Here is a 16824-nt window from a genome sequence, read left to right on the forward strand (position 1 = left end):
TTTCTTTGTCTGTGTGTGTGCATATATGTGCAATATACCACAGTCACAAGGAGCATTTAAAACTCCACAGCTTTTTAGTCTTTGATTCCACAGTTGAGAGAAGGCACACGCTGGAGGTGATGATAATGGTAGTCTTTCCTCCTTTAAAATGAGAAGGAAGAGTAAAATTACTTAGAAGTGAAAGGTTTAATACTTTGTAGAGTGAAAACCTCATATTTATTAGCTGAGAAGACAAGCTTGCACCATCCCTTGTGCCACTGCATTCTCTTATGAAGTGACAAGGGGGTTTTGTTCCCCAGTTGGTGACCATTCTGCTGACAGAACCAGCAGAGGTGTCAAGGGAGACTTGCTCAAAACCTGGCTAAGTTCTGTAAGAACCCCCTGGGTATTCAGAAACATAATCTGAATCATTTTGGGTGGTGGCTTTTTTAAGGTTCTCCTAAGGATGAAAAAGAAAACTAAAAACTAAATGAAAAAACAATGCCTTTTTTTTCTGGTACATGACAGGTTAAGTTTTAAGAGAAGCTTTCTGATATCACTTTAGCAAACCATATGCTTAACTTTCAGATTTACTATAAAAAGCCATTTCAGAGAACGGAGCTGACCAGGCTTTTAGGAAGATTTAACATAGTAATAAGTCTTCAGTCAAAAATAGCTAAGCAGGCACAAACTGGGACAGGTGGCTAGCTTTTCTTTTTTTTTTTTTTAATACTGATTTTTACCTAGTGCTGACTTCTGCAGTCAGAGCTGGAGAAGTCTGCCAGCTATGAGCTGCAGTTGCAGCTGGCAGGGAAAGCTGTCTGCTTTCCCTTCGCATTCACCTTAAACAGAATGATGGAAATCAGTGGGGGGAAATTCTGCAATAATCCACTGACCTGTAATTTCACGATTACCCAGAGCTTTCATCCCATTTACATTTTAACTATTAGAATGCTGCTTCTTTCTCAAAGGCCAAGTCATTTGTTTAAGTCATGGTTTGGACGCTTACCCCCAGCGATTTGGGCTTAGTGAAGGAAAGGAAACAGTCTGTGATAGAAGCAGTGCCCATGCAGCAGGGACGTGGCACTATGTAAAACCTTGGGCACCTCCTGCAGCAGGGAGGTGGGGGCAAGGCCAGGTGCTGCCCCGTCACCAGGGAGGTGGGGGAGGCAGGGGAGGAGGTGACAGCCCTCCTGGGAACAGTGTCCTGTGCCCCGTTGTCACCCGGAGCATCAGCTCCTGAACTGAGCAGTTCTTACTAAGGCTTTATTTTTTTTAAATCCTCCCTCTTTGGTCTCATTATTAGCAATAAAGACCTGTATTTGATGCTGTGCCACATCCTTTAGGGAGGTGGAGATGAGGTAAGGTGACACAGCTGGGGACAGGGGAGTGACCTTTCACTGGATCAGGCTTTACCTCCAGCACTGCTTTCACCTCGGCTGTGAGGAGCAGGCAAATCATGGAAGTTTGCTTATTCTTTATACTATTTTCCTTAGTGCTTTACGTGTAGCGACTGGCGCACCCCACAGATCCTTACACCCCAGCCTACTAACAACCGTGCGTACTAACGCTGAGCAAACCCAGCAGAGGCGCATGGCAGCCACACCGGCGCTGGGCACGCCGAACCTTTCGGAAAGCAGGAAAAAAATGGGAATTTTGTACGGTTGCCACAGGATGGCGCCGGGCAGGCTGCACACCCTGCGCACCGCCGGGCAGGGCGGGGGGCAAGGGGACAGCACACGATAACCGCTGTAAACCAGAGGAATGTTTCCCATCTTGTTTCCATCCTCTGCTTCGCTTCCTGTTGTATAACCAGGCAAGTCCCTGTAGGACCATGACTCTGCACTACTCGAGTGATCTCATTAGGGAGGGGTGATTTCTTCTTTTTTTTTGCCTTGATTTTTAAAGCTTCCATCACTTGACACATGAGGAGGGAGTTGATGTCTGGAGGTAACGTGCCACACGCCTGCCCTGGGAGTCTCCTGGGGAGGCGGCGAGCCCAGGCCATCAGCTGGCACGCGTAGTGCTCTTCGCAGGCTGGCTACAGCTGTGAGCTGGAACAATGCCATTAGTTTCCAGCCGAAGATGCTGTTACCAGAACTCCTCCACCTTGTCAATAAAATGCTGCAAACATCTCTGTTAGCAGCATGACATCATTTTCCAGGGAAGAAGCTAACGATAAAGCCTCCAGCCTGGCAATCTTATCTTTCTTTTTTTTTTTTCTTTCTCCTCGGGAGGGTGGGAAGAACGCCCTGAAAGCTCAGTGTGCCATGCAGTAGCCGTGCCTGGCTCACCCTGCCTTGTTTTTCCCTCCAGAGCGTGACCCTTGCTCCTGCTTTGTTGTAATTGCTCCTACTTGAAGCCTCACTCTGACTTGTCTCGTTTCCTTTTCCAGACCCTGATTTGAATCTCCAGCAGGCCCTTCACCAGTCCATCTTCATGCCTTCACTGGCCTCTAACCCGACACACCGCCTCCATCTCTGCTGGGAGAAGCACTGCAAGCTCTTGCCAGAGGTCTCGGGCCTCACGGCCAAACATGTGGCCAAATGGACTGTGGAAGAGGTGAGTTACCTGTTCCCTGTTCTGCTCTCTTGGGGTGTGGGACTGCCAGAGCCCTCCTCTTCTGGAGTGCTGATTGGAAGACATCTTTATTTTCTTTCCTTTCCTAGGCAATGCTCTTCTGTTTGCTTTGCATATGCTGTAGCTGACTCAGCTACAAGTTATACCCAAGTCCCTCTGTAAGGGAGGGGAAGGATCCCTATTAACCCTCTGGTGTCCACGGCTTATTTCCCTGAATAGGATTCCCTCCCTTTGTTTGTTTGTCTGTTTATTTACCTCTTGATCTTTTAGTCCTCAGGCCTGAAACATGTTTCTGACAGTAGATTCCGTTTCTCTCTGATCTCCCTCCCCCTCTCCTGTGACTTTGCTGCAGATTCACTTTTACATTGCAGATAATTCCAAACTGCTCTGTGCATGCCCACTCGTCCTGCATCTCCCTGCCTGATTCCCCTGGAACAAAACTGCCCACAGCCTGACCTGATTTCTGACAGAGGTAGCTGTGCAGCTGGGGATATGTCCCTGCAGTCCTAGCTCTTGGGATGTCTCCTGTAATTAGGTGACATGTGAAGAAGCTGGTATCTTTTGTGTGCTGAGTAGCTGGGTTTGCATCGATGCCTTGGGCATAAATAATGTTTGTATCTCCACTTGGGCAGTGGTGACAATTTGGATCCTGGCACTTAATCGCAGGCCATTTGATCCAAGAGAAATGTGCTGCAATGTTGTGCTTGCAAGGGTGTAGGTAATCTGCAAAGCAGGACAAAGGTGCTGTTCTTCATGATGCATAGAGGATCGTCAGAGACTTTTAGGAAGTGCGTTTTCCCTAAGAGCCTCTTACATCAGATAAATCCAATCCTGGCTTTGCTGTTCATGCTGGAGAACTGCTCGGAATCTGGTGGGATTGTGGTATCACAGCAGACAGGAACCACAGCAATTGCGAAGGGGATTGAGCAATTAGTAGTGTTGTTTTGAAACTTGGTCCTTTTTTTGGTGGTGGGGTTTTTTTTGGTAATGAAAATGTGTTTGAATTAAATTCATAGCAAGGAAGAAAAAAAATCTCTCTGAAAGATTTGCTGTTTGTATCCTTCTTTTGAGAAAGCTTCCAATGATTTTTCCAAAAGGTCTTTTAGAAAATCAATAAAGGCAGAAGCTGTTAATCCTCTGACATGAAAATCAGAATCTCTTTCTTTTGGATAAAACATGGATGCTAGTTTATGGAAGAAGAGAGTCAGGATAGAAGCCAAATAAAATTTGTCCTTTGCAGTTGACTTTTAAAGGAACTTCTGGGTAAATTCAACTAGGATATTAGTTTGATAACGGGTGAATGTAAGCAGGGACCATGGGGCATGACTGCAGGGCACTGGCTATAGCGATTCAAAACCCAGAACACGCTGAACTGTGCTGTGTGCTGCAGCCTGAAACAACTGATGGAGTTTCAGCTGCCAGTAGGAGTGTGAATGGCACATTAAAAAGATCAGCTGCAGCACCACAGTGGACTGGCTAAAGTCATTACAGGTTTTGTCTTGAATTTCAGTGAAGTGGATCTGGTTTTGCAAATGACATTCATCACCAATTCCCATTGGAATCAATTTGGCCTCTGTATGAGCACTTGCAGGATCAGCATGTGCAGTGAAATGTAGCCGCACGTCTGGAAGTTGAAAGCAGCAGGACTTTCTGTGTTTTAGTGAGTCCAAAGCAGATTTGATCTGTCGGCATTTGGGCTCCTAACATCTTCCTACAGGGCAAACATTTGCCTTTGGGTTGTGCTTTGAACTCTGCTGCACAAAGGAGGCCATTCTGCTGATCTGAAACAAGACCAGTGGGGGTGTAAAATTGTCCTTTGGTTTCAGACTGAAGAACTGTTTTTATTTTATAAAACCCACATTAAGGAAAAAAATGTTGCTTTAATTCTCTGTTGGTTGAGAACAGATGAAATTGCAGAGCAGCAGCAGCAGTATTTAGGGGCCCTCAAGCTAAGAAACTCTTGGTAACACTGAACAGTCAACAAGAGTAGTTACTTTAATGCAGCTTTGTTATTTATTGAAAGCTTCCTGTCATGTTTTCAGAGCACAGCCAGTGAGGGATATTGAATCACAAAAAACATTGGTACGTGCTAGAATTGTATTGTTCATTAGTTAATCCTACGTCAGATGCTAATACCTTGTGGGGGGACTGTCCTTGTGCTGATTGTTTGTGCGTTCCTAAATCCCAGTTAAACCCAGCTCCTCTCCACACAGTCTCACGAGGCGTTGCCCGTTCTGCTGTAGCTCAGTATCAAAGGGGTGCTGCGTGAGGCCTCCTTCTCACTCTACCAAAAGGGTAGAGCAATACTGGGCTGATTCCAGTATATCACACATCTGGGATTGCATCAGCACCTTCCATATGGGTTGCATGGAGTTTCTAAGGTGTTCTCAGAATTACATAAAGTCTTTTTCAGCCCCCTTCCCTTCACTGATATGCAGTCGTAGCATAAGGCACTTCCACAGACAGCTCTGGAGTTGTTACTGGCAGGAAGGGCAGGCAGGCGTTCACCTCCTCAAAGGAAGAGCCCTGCTCTGCCTGATCCCACTGTGCTCCTAACCTGCCCGACGCCTCCCCACCCTCATCTGGAGCCCTCCGGCCTCACCCTTTCCCTTGGTTCAGGGCTTCACTGCCATCATCGTGGGGCTGTGTTGGCCTCCTCTAGCCCATGGTGTTCCTGTGTTTTGGCCTTGTGCTCCAGAGCATCCCTTGTCCTTCAACTGCTGCATCTCAGTGTGAGGGCTCTCCTCCCCCAGCAGTGCTGGCCAGGCAGGTCACCCATGGCTCAGTGAAACCCAGGGTCTGGCTCACATCCTGGGGACTTTCTCTCCTGTATTCTCCTCTTGCACCCTCCTTCCCTTTCTTTTCTCCATTTCTGGTAAACCCCAGGACTCCTGTTTGTTTAAAAGGCCGCTCCTGTGGCGCAGAGTGTTTGCAGTGTCCGTACAAACACTTCTAGGACAGATCAAAGGCCCGTCACTCAGTGTTGGTGACAATAGCCAGCAGCAGTTGTGCAGGGAAGGACACAGGAGCAAGGCAAGCTCAGATCATTCCCCGGAGATTTCTAGCAGCCTCTGGATACCACAGACACTGAAGGGCACTTACTGGCTTGCCCTGAGGGGCCCAACTGTCTCTTCAGTTCCAAAAGGTACCAGACCCTGCAGAAGGATTTTCACTTATAATTATGTGTTTTAATTATAAAGAGGGAAGAGGAATCAAAAGGAAAGTAGTGTTACTTGTTTATCATAAGAGTTTTCACTTCTACAGAAGAAAATTTGGAGTCACTGCCCAATGGAGGTGTGGATTTTAGGGGTTCCCTTTAAAATGGAGCCGTCCCTACTAGCAGAAGATAAGGGTGAAACATGAGAGGGATGCTCTGCTTTCAGATTACATAACAGAAACAACAGGACTCAGAGCTGGTCACCAAAACTTGGCTTCTGCCGGGGTAAAGCAGAACCAGAGGGCACGCTGACAGCTCCCTTCCTGCACGGTTGGAACTGGGGGAAGGGAATGAATATTAGTCAAGTGGTGGGATCAGCTGGAGATGCAGTGACACGATTTAGGAGAGAGTCTGACAATCCTGAGTTAAAGGGAAGCTTGTATTTGACAGTGACCCCTCCTAACAGTTTGTCTGTTTGTGTTCATGGAAGAAATGTCACATCTGTAATAACTCAAATGAATATGCCTCATGAAACAGAGCTGTTCTGCAAGGGAGCATCCAATTAGCATGAGATGTTTGATCTGATTATGCCTCAATATACAAATCTTCTGTGAACCAGTGAAGCTACAGCTGGAGAAGACAATACGTATTAAGTCATCTTCCACTGCATTCAGGACTGCTCCTTGTGCTACTTAGTGTTATATAATGTAATCCAAGGGCCACTTGCCTGTCTCCAGGGAGATTATTCCAAATGTTAACAGATTTCCTGCTTAGAAAGGTTTTCCCTAATGTGAAATGTAAAATTAACTTCTACTCGTTTAATCCTGTTGGTTCCATGGATCCTGTGCACCCACCACAGATTAAATAAAACCAAAACTCCTTTCCCTCCCAGCAGTTCTGCCTTCTGTATGTTGGCTATCCAGCAGTACTCATTCGGTTGGTTTGTCTTGTCTCTAAAAGGCATGTCATCATGGACAGCTGTCTAAATCCTTCTTTCTTTTTAATTTTACTTTCCAACAATGCCATAAAGAAAGTGAAGTTGTGGATGGGTTTAAATTCATACAGCCATATATGGCTTTTAATCTGTAAAAGTATTGTTGATATTTTATATAAATCCTTTTGAGCAGTGGAGAAACTGGACTTTTACAGAAATGGTCAAAAGGCAGTGCAGAAAGGATTATAGGTAACCAGAATACACTTTGCAGGGGTGTTGCAGCAACAACCCAGTAATATTTTTCGTATATACCCTTCATTAATGGGAGAGTTGTAAGTATTAAAGTTTCTAAAATTCTTGCATATAGAACTCTCATACAGAAATAAGACCTTTTTGCTTGGTGATACCCCATTTTAATTGTCCATGTTTCTCTTTTCTCCCATGTAATTCCAGGTGGTAAGCTTTATCCAGCGTTTACCCGGTTGCAAAGAACAAGCCTCTGTTTTCAGGGAAGAGGTAAGTCAAGTCTACCCAAATCCTGCGCCGTGCCGCTGGCGGGCCTGGTGGCAGTTTTGTACGTGGTTACTCTGGAGTTGCAGTGCAGAGAGCACAGACACACTCACACTTGTCATGAGAGAGCCCGTGGCATTTAGGAGGCAGCTTCAGCATCGAGCTGAATTCCAGCATGGCTAATTGCATTCTGCTGCTCTAAATTTCCCCTGCAGTTCCAATCACTGAGCTTATGCTTAACATCCTGTCTTGGACTATTGTGGAGTGGGATTGGCATCGTTATAAAGATGTCCTGTTGCAATGAAGATCTCATCTGCTCCCTCTAACGAGCACATATGCCTGCTTCTCTTGGTGAGGCTGGCAGTCGTGGGGTTTCCTAGGAATCAAGCGCTGGCTTCCCCCGTGGGCTGAGGTGAGCACAGGAGGGGAACCTTTCCTTGACCAAGCGGTGGTTGGGAAATCAGAGCATCTCCTGCACGATATCCTGTCACCGCTGCCGTGTGCCGGGCTGGACTCTGTTCCCTGTTGGTGCTACATCCACCGTGGCTTCTGAGAAACCTCAGCAGGCGCAGGATGTGGCTGTCCTGGTTTTTAGCACCCTTCTTTGCACAGATCATAGACACTTTGTCGAGTGCTTCGGCTTCCAGTTACACTGCAGGTAGGACTTGTGGGTTCTTTATGAGCCCCTGATTAATTTGCACGGACGTACCTCCCCTTCTGTCATCACAGCTCTACAGGAGGGAAGGGGCTGGACCTCCTCTATTCTGTGCGGCGCTGAGCGCACCCTCTGTACCCAGGAAAAGCACTGCACATTGTAGCAGCTGTAAAGGGCAGGTTTTTAATAGATGACTGCTCCCCAGAGCTGGCTTCCTTTCAGGATGAATCAGGCTGTGGTGCATTTTATGGGATTTACGTATCTGCATTTTGTTTTCCCTTATTTTAAAAAACATGCACACACACAAAACAAAAAGCAAAAGAAACAGAGGCTTGCAAAAAGCACTATTCACAATGTAACAGTGCACCACTGTTTAATGAAATTTATTCAAATGAACCAATTTTTCAGTGTAGCTGAGTGTAAAAGGTGCATCCTAATTTCTAGTGAAGATGTATTCCGAGGTCAGAGTTTGGTAGGTGAGATGTAACTAGCAAATCTTCTAATGAATCCAACCATTCACGATGTATTTTATTTCTTCTAGCCATAATTTAAATGGGTCCCGAACACAGTGGCTGTTTTCTGGTTCAGAGAGCAGCATAGCCGTGTTCTATTTTAATACCATACTTTCTGCAGCCTCAAAGCATGATTCCTTATGCCAAATGAGAGGGTCTTGGGTTGTTTTTCAGGTTTATGCTCAAACTAAATTGTCAGTTTGAAATTAAAACCCTTTTAGCAACTTGGCTTTGGCCAGAATTCAGGTGTGAGTGACAGGACTGCTGAACTGCACCCGCATTGTCCATTAGCTGTAATCAGGCCTTCGAGCACTCGCCGTTTAGGATAAATAAATCCCTTGCAGACTTCTCTTGGCGGGTGGAGAAGGATAAGTTGCTGCTTACATTAGGAATGAAGAGAACAAATTGTGCGCAGAATTTTAAAAACCATCCAAATAAGATGGAACGAAGATATGAATAATAAAGCACAGGCACTGATACTGTGCTGGTTTCCAGGTCCAGTTCAGGGAAGGTCTGTTTAAAATAAGCATCTGTGAGGCAATGCGATGAAAATGAAGCATAGTAGTAACACTGGACTCAAAAGCATTTTGAATTGTAGGACTGTTTTCTAGCAGCTTTCTGCTACTCTTACCTCTGTATTATTTAATTTAAGCAGCCGTCCATTTGTTTCAAGCTATTTTTAACGTGTTCATTGCAGTAGTGTAGACTCTAGGCGCCTTGCAAGTAAGATTTGGGGACATTCTGTGGCCATCTGTGGACTGGGAGCACTGCTCTCGTTTCCAGTGTACATACTGGGAGGTTAAGAACTTGCTAACAGTTTCTTCTGTGGTTAGAGAAGAGGAAATGAAATCTCGTGGCTCCTAGCTCTTTGCTTTAATTATATGTTTGTCCAAGTTGATTCAGTGTATCCTCTTCCGCCAGTCTTTGACATCCGAAAAAATTCTAGTTAGGAAGACTACAGAAATAGAAGAATTGTTATGCTGGATGAGTTGAGTGTCCGGTGTTGTCTGCTGCACTGGCGAACATCAAGTGAGAGGATGAGCTGCTGTCAGCCTCTGTAAATGGACTTTAATGGAATAACTTAGGGAGACACATCTTGTTTGTCTGTGTCCATTAATCTTTGGCTTCTTCCCTGCAGCATTTGGGGTTCATATTAATTATATCTGTGTTGTCTCTGTGGATGTTCTTGTAAACCAAAGTAAATTTTAACCTCTTACTAAAATAATATGTTACAATTTCACTCGCTGCTACCTAGAGCATCCTGTATTTTCACAGGGTAGTATGTTTTTCACTTGCTTACTTTGCATCTAATCGAGTATCTCCTTGCTGATGGATTAAGAGAATATGTGTGTAAATCCAGACAGACCACATGTCTTTACTATGCCTTGTTTTATATAGCACATGATCTCTTTTACCATGTGCTGAGCAAGCCCATTTAGTGTCACTGAAAATGATTTCACAATAGCTTCCTGCTTCTCCTTTAAACAGAAACTTGTTGTCTATAGGCATAGTATGTCCTAGTTGTGAGAGCAGCCAGATGTTCACAGCTCAGGCATTTTTCTCATCTGTAAGGATTTAGCAGAGCTGACCAAAAAGAAGCAAGAAAAAAAGGGTGTTTGGCTTTAAATTTTACCCTGAACAGCTTAACAGGGGTTGAAGAGTCTATGCAGTGACAGTATGTAATGAATGCACTAGGAAATGGTGATTTTATATTTCTAATCATCGTAAATCGGTGTAATAATTCTTGGACAGCTGCTTCTTGAAGTCTCACATTCTGGATTTCCTGATCTAATTTCTGGCCACTGTACGATTTTTGACAGTTGTTGGCTTTTTAAAGCAGTTCTAGTGAATATAAAGTCTAATGAACAAGCATCCTCCTCATGGTCTCTCCGTAAGCCTTGCCCACACTCGGGTTTCTCTGTTTCTAGAATAAGAGCTGCCAGATGAGGTCTGAGACCCTTGGAAAGGGCAGTGTGCCTGGGAACCTCCCAGGGGCGTGGGTGCCAGAGCTAGGGAGAAATACAAGGTTTCAACCTCCAGACCTGTGTTCATACTTCTGTTCCTCAGTTCAAAGTACATTGTTTACTTGAACAACCAGAAGTGAGAATCCTGCCTATCTCTTGACAGTAATCTTTATCTTATGTTGTGTTTCCAATCCCTAGCAGATAGATGGTGAGGCCTTCCTGCTCCTGAACCAGAGCGACATCGTTAAAATACTCAGTATCAAGCTGGGTCCTGCCCTGAAGATCTACAATGCCATTCTCATGTTCAAGTCTGCAGAAGACCACTGAGAAGAGCCCCTTTGGCAGAGCCCACGAGGAACTGACAGGGAATGGATCTTCAACTGTGACCATTACAACGTGCCGAACAGGCAGATTGGGACCCAGATGTGTTTTAAGTAGAACTTACTAAAAATATTTTGAGGACATAAAAATCCTGCCACAGTCTGGAATATGGGGCAGCTTCACTTCCAAGAAGAGGATATTATTATATTTTGTAATTGAATTTGGTTTTGATATATCAATCTCTTTTTGAGATCTAGAAGAAACCTCCGGTTATAAGGGGAATCCAGGGTAATATTGGTGGAGCTGCAATAGCAAGAAGAAAGCTATGAGAAAAATGACTGCTGTGTCCAATGATAGTGCCTGAAAGAGAGACTGAGTTATCACCAGCATGTTTAATATATTCTGTATGTATAAAAACTCTGAGAAATGAGAGTAAGAAAATAGGAAGAAAATGCACTTCAGAGCAACTCACCTGTATCCTTCAATTCTGTGACTCAAGAGCTGACCTTTTCAGGACTGACTTTAAAATTCTGGTTTCTCCTACTGATCCTAGTTGTTCTGATACCCCTGGCTACTGGGCTGCTTACACCACAGCAGAAAAGCAGCATGGGCAAAGGGTTTGCATCAGTGATGGTTTGCATTTCTGCGTTCGTTTGTGGTAACACGCAAAATGTTCTCATTCATGTCACCAGAGAGTGGGAAGCAAGCCCTGTGTAGATAGCCTCTGGGTAGGCAAAAATCTCATATAAATTTATCTCCCACGGGAGACAAAGATAAATATTTTAGCTGTAATTCTCCCGTCAGTGCTTTTGTGCAACTGCTGTCTGGACCAGGAACATCTTACGGCAAAATGGCACAGTCAGGAGTGCTTGAGAGTTTGATGGACTCGTTCTTGTCCTCTCCACTGTCAGCCAGTTGCTAGGAATATGAGTTGGAAACCCAGCAGTGGCCAGCATATGCGTACAGATGCAAACAGATTTCTTAGAAAGATTTCCTTTTATTTCTGAACAATCAAAACTCGCGAACGCTTAGTGCTTTAGCCTTTGCAGCCTCCAGGTGGACTTTGGTCTGTTCTGCAGGAGTCAGTGTGCTGTAGCAACAGGGCACCAGCTCCTCTGCCTTTCTAGTGGCAAGGCAGGCAGAGCACACAGGGCTGTTGGACTGGAGGGGAACCGGGGTTAAGACAGCAAAAAGAGGGAAGAATTCCTTCTCAGAGAGTGCTAATCTGTGTTAGGGAGGAAGCAAAGCTTGCAGCTGTGTTCCTGTGCATGCAGTCTGTGCTCTCCTGCCAGGAGGGGAGCACAAGTATTTCCTGCTCTGCTCAAAGTCAGAGCATAGTTTCCTGACCGTGCACGTGGGACTGAGGTGTCCTGAGTGGGGGATCTGGACACCGTTGCTTCCAGAGCCGTCCTCTTACCGTGGAAGCCCTGGGAGAAGCGGTGAGCCCTGCTGGGGCTCTGCTCAGTGCTACCGTTGGTGCCTGGCGGCCTGCGAGCTCGTGACTCTTCCTCTGGCCACTCTCCCGGATAGATGCTTGGTAGTTCGGGAGTTTAGCTAGAACCATCTTAGCTAGGGAAGCCTTTTCACCCCTTTGTTCAGAGCTGCCAGGCTGAATCCTGTGTGCGTGAACCCTCCCGAGCGCTGTGGGCGTGTTTACCCGGCGTTGCCGACAGCTGGCGTGCCATCAGCCTGTGCCCAGGGTTGCATGGATTTCTCAGGGCACTGCATGATGAGATGTGATCCATCCACAGGCACCTCAGACTCCCTCCTGGACGTGACATCTTTGTCACCAGTGTTGTTGCCATAGTCCCAGCCCTGGAGCTTGTCCGAGAGCCGTTGGGAACAGAACAAACGCGCTGTCTGTGACCGTGTGGTGACGTGAGGAATGCACTTGGTCTTCCTTCCTTAATCACTCCATGTCCTTTGTCCAACCTTCCAGCTGCTGCGAAGGTCCTTGTGACTTGCCTAAAGTAGTAAGATCCTTAAAATTGTAAATAGAGCAGAATCCACACCACTGAAGCCATTCAGTCCTGGATTAATATATAGAGCAATTTGTCTCCATACTTTTCTATTTTTGTATAAGATGCTAAGGAGTTTAAGCTTTCCACAGAGAAGACATAGGGATGGCGGGATATTTGATAGCTGAAACATTAAATATTAGCCAGGCAACTGCAGGAGAGTAATTTAATGCAGTGTTAAGGACTAGAGAAGATATGAATTTAATTTATTAAAATACATTTTTAGTATGATAACGAGGATATTCACCAAAGAGTCACATTCCTTTATCCCACTCTGCACGTCCAGCATCAGTGTAAAGACTTGAATTGTAAGTGGCATGTCCTGGACTCTGGCACAACTCCCCTTCTGGGCAAAACAAAACTGTTTCCTGACGACTGGAGCAGAGGATCCATAGCTGGACTGGTTTGTTCCTGGCTCTGCACCCACTCCCTAAATAACCCTGAGCCCGTCTTTGCTCCAGTTTCCCCCCTCTGTGACACCCAGTCAGGTGGGGTGAGTGCCATTTCGCCTTGCTCTTGTTTCTAGCTAGCAGGTCCTGCCAGATCTTGTTTTACCTCCTACCTTTGGGAAACTGAGTTGGGGGACAGCAAATTACCTCCAGCAGTAAAAATACAATATTATTTAATCTCTTTTACTATATATAGATAGAGGATGAAGGGAATCAGTGAACCAAGCGATGAGAGTCTAGTCACTGAAATTATTCAAACAGAGAGAAATCTTTAATCCTAGAGGCTTCCAAGCCAGCTGGATCAAAGACGAAAATGTGTACTTGGAGTTTGTTCAGTGACAGCAAGAGTAGTGCTTTCAGCAAGGAGGAAGGAGGAACCCTTTTAGGGATAGAAGAAGGAGGAATGTGCTTCTTGTGCCTTTTTTTGTAATCCGATAATTGTCTTTGCAGAGCAAGCAAGAATGTGCACACATCTATTACTGACTCCTTGTCCAAATATAGCTATATTCTAATAAAATCAAGCAACTTCACAATAACGCAAAGGCAAAAAGATTTCCAGTGTCTTCACTGGACACGTTTAAAATTCCCTAATATTTACAAGTCACTAAACCAGCTCATCTCTTAGCCCCGTAACTCAGGAGTCCGGCGGATGCTGATGCCGTTTTGCTTGCGTTGGGGAGCGCCGCTTTCACATGCGGCTCCGTGACTTGTTTCTGCTGCCAGACGCTGCCTGTACAAACTCAGCTCTGCCTTTTCCCAGTCCTGATCGAGGCCTGTGTCAAGGTGAGGGGTCTGCAGATGCCTTTGATTGTCTGTTGCCTTGTTGTCTAATTTGAAACATGCACTTTGAAGTAGAAAGCCAAAAGTTGTAGCTCTGTGGTGAACAAAGCTGAAACTGGTTAATGCCACCTGGTTTTAGGAGGCTTTCGTTGTCTGCTCAATATCAGCAGAAACCAGCTGTTGGCCCAACTGAACCCAGAAGTGACTTAGAAATATAAATATATTACTTAGAAGCAACCTGGAGTTGTGACAACTTCCCGTGGGCCGGCAGTGCAATTGGGAAGTCTCAGTTCTCAGTTAAAATGGGTCGTATTTGTGGATATGTTTTTCTTCCTGTATCCCTGTTTTTGAAATCCAGAACAATCAAATTTTTCTCTTTTTCTCCTCGGTAGAGAGTCCTGTTAAAATTTTTCTGTGCCATCACCGATGATCATTCTTGCAATCCAGTAGCAGCAAATTTCTGCTCTGGGTAATGAATCGCGTTAAAGTTGGACAGAAGCGTTTGGCAACAGTGATAGCAAAACTCTACAACCAAAGGAAAAAAAAAAAAAAAAAAACAACATTCAGCCCAGGGGATAAGCCAGTTCAGCTGTAGAAGATTTCCTGCCTGCTACTTTCATGCCCTGCTTAGGGATTTATACCACAGAAAGCTTTAAAGTTTTTGACATCCTCTCCATCATGTGATGAGCTAGCTTATTTTTGAAATTCCTATTACTTGAATGGGAAACACGTGCAGGGGAAGGGAGCGTGCGCCCGTTGTCTCCGTTCAGCCGCTGAAATGTTTGCCTGTTCTAAACCAAACAAATACTTGAGCTTTTTGACACTAGCCATGACATTGCACTCCACCAATGCTTTCTTCTGGAAATGTGAATAAAATTAATATAAGTTCAAACCTGACTCGTTCTTTCCGTGTTTGGGTCTGAGCCCGGCACGTGCTCGCAGGGAAGCTGGGCTGGCTCGCTGCCCTGAAGGGCTGGCACCGCCGTGGGTTGGTCACTGCGGAGGTTTGTCCCCTTGTTTTCCTCCCCCTAAACCTGGCAATCAGAGTGCAGGCAGCATTTTCATCTTTGATCTCTTTTGTCAGGCAGAGCAAAGCCCTATAGTTGAGCAATCCTTGATTTGTACGCAGGGCAGCACCAGCCTTGGCCGGCATCATCCTCCGAGGCTGCGCCTGACCCCCCAGTTCTTGCTGTCCTCTACTGCTGGCAGAGTATTTTAATCCTTGGAGGTTTCCTATCGCAGACAGTCACAGGACTCTGCTGTCTTCCTAAAGCAGCTTCCAAATTTTTTAAAACTAGCAAGAACTTGTTATCAGTATGAATCAATATTAAAACTCTGCATTTGGGGGGGGGAGTGGGTGTCGTGTTTTACCTTCCTTAACACCCTGTTGGGCTTCTTCACTGTGTCCCCCCAAGAATTTCCATTAACTCACCTGGGCGTTTGTTTCTGCTCTAATTGTAATTAGCTGATAAATTGCAAAACACTGTGGAATAAATATGCCATGGAGTTGGTTTTCCCCCAGAATCAGGTGGTGGAAGGTTTCCTCCTGATCTTCACCGCGGGGTTTGTGATAGAGCCGAGCGGCTGGAGCCGCACCTGCAGCCAAGGGCAGGAGGGGACCAGGGCACAGATCCGCTTGGGCCGCTGAGATTAGCAGACCTCCTGAAACTAAAAATACTGGGGAGTTGGCCCCCAGCCATAATTTCTAAACTATCCCATCATCAGGGTAAACATCAGCTCTCATTGGTTTTTCCCTTCCAAGGTTTTTTTGCTTCTATTTAAACCGCGGCTTGTTTGCTTTTGTTACCGTGATCGGATTCCCAGTCTGGTTAGCTTGGATGCTTGTTGCACACTCGGTGACATCAAATTTTGCTTTTACTTGCTCTGTTAGTCCCCCCGGGGTTCTGCTGGGATGCATGTTTGTCTGCATCGTTGCACTTGTGATATCTGAATTTCTCTGTGGAAGGGATTTTTCTTAACCAAGATTTTGATGGAGAAGTCTTAATAGAGCAGGGTGCATTAATCACCTGAATGGCTGATTATATTTGCAGATTATTCTGCTCAGGCAGACATAGAGGTTTTTTGTCCCGAGTCATACTTCTCCTTGAGCAGGAAAAACCTGTAGTTTATTTTTCGCCTGCTTGAATGCTCAAGTTGTTCTGTGGTTGACCCTGACCGTTCTCCTTGGGACTGACTGCCGAGGCCCTTGCACGATTCCCAGCTGGGGTTTGCACACCCACGCGAGGGGTTGGAGGGGTCTCTGATTTAAGTTGTAGACAAAGTATGACAGATGATGCCATCTGCATCACTTCTTCGTGTCGTCCTTTGGCCAAACACCTCTCCCCTCATGAGCCTGGTCACAGCCCTTCAAGTCTCGGGAGCAAAACTCCTTAAACTCTGCCTGTTCCAAATGCTGTCAAACTCTTGTAATTACACTGAGCTCTGACCCAAGGGTTGCATTTGCCCCCACTCCACTGCAGCAGGTGAGGGAACCCCTTAGCCTGCACCTCCAGAAGAGACTTCTTCCCCCCTCCTCCTCCTCCTCCTCTCCAGCAGCTCTGCCTCATGGAGGATGGTGATACCCAGCTCTACGGTGTGGTACGTGCACAAACCTTCACTTGGTGCCTTTCTTTGCTGCAAGCGTGCTGTTTTCCTGTCAGGGAAGGGGTGACCCGCAGTACTCACTGGTGTGATTTTATCCCTCGTGCAGAGCTTTTTGCTCCCCTTTGAGCAGCTCCTTCGTTCTTCTTCATGCTGGTGTGAGCATTGCCCAAAGGGGCAAATGTGGCTGATGGGGGTAGAGCCAGCAACGGGGAAAAAGAGCATCCTACCCACCTCCACCCCGTGCAGCACATCTGCACGATGAAACAAGGGACCACCCGTCCTCTCCTCCTTTGCCTCCTGCCTTGGAGGATTCGGCCGAGCCGCAGTGTGCGTCCGTGCCCCCGTGCTGGGGTGCTGCAGC

The 16824-nt window shown here is 45.9% G+C and overlaps 1 protein-coding gene across 8 annotated transcripts in view; it reads left to right on the forward strand.

Annotated features, from left to right (window-relative positions):
• The window catches only part of LOC141954668 (lethal(3)malignant brain tumor-like protein 3), a 51974-nt gene extending 37223 nt beyond the window's left edge, over nt 1-14751 (forward strand). For all 8 annotated transcript variants that reach the window (XM_074894388.1, XM_074894394.1, XM_074894391.1 and 5 more), the window contains 3 exons: nt 2375-2541; nt 7104-7166; nt 10490-14751. In XM_074894388.1, coding sequence (XP_074750489.1) covers nt 2375-2541; nt 7104-7166; nt 10490-10618 — 359 coding nt within the window. In that variant the 3' untranslated portion in view covers nt 10619-14751. The remainder of the gene's footprint in view (nt 1-2374; nt 2542-7103; nt 7167-10489) is intronic.
• Nucleotides 14752-16824: the final 2073 nt, after the last annotated feature.

This window comes from Strix uralensis, chromosome 25, assembly GCF_047716275.1.
Source record: "Strix uralensis isolate ZFMK-TIS-50842 chromosome 25, bStrUra1, whole genome shotgun sequence".
Classification (NCBI taxonomy): Eukaryota; Metazoa; Chordata; class Aves; order Strigiformes; family Strigidae; genus Strix; species Strix uralensis.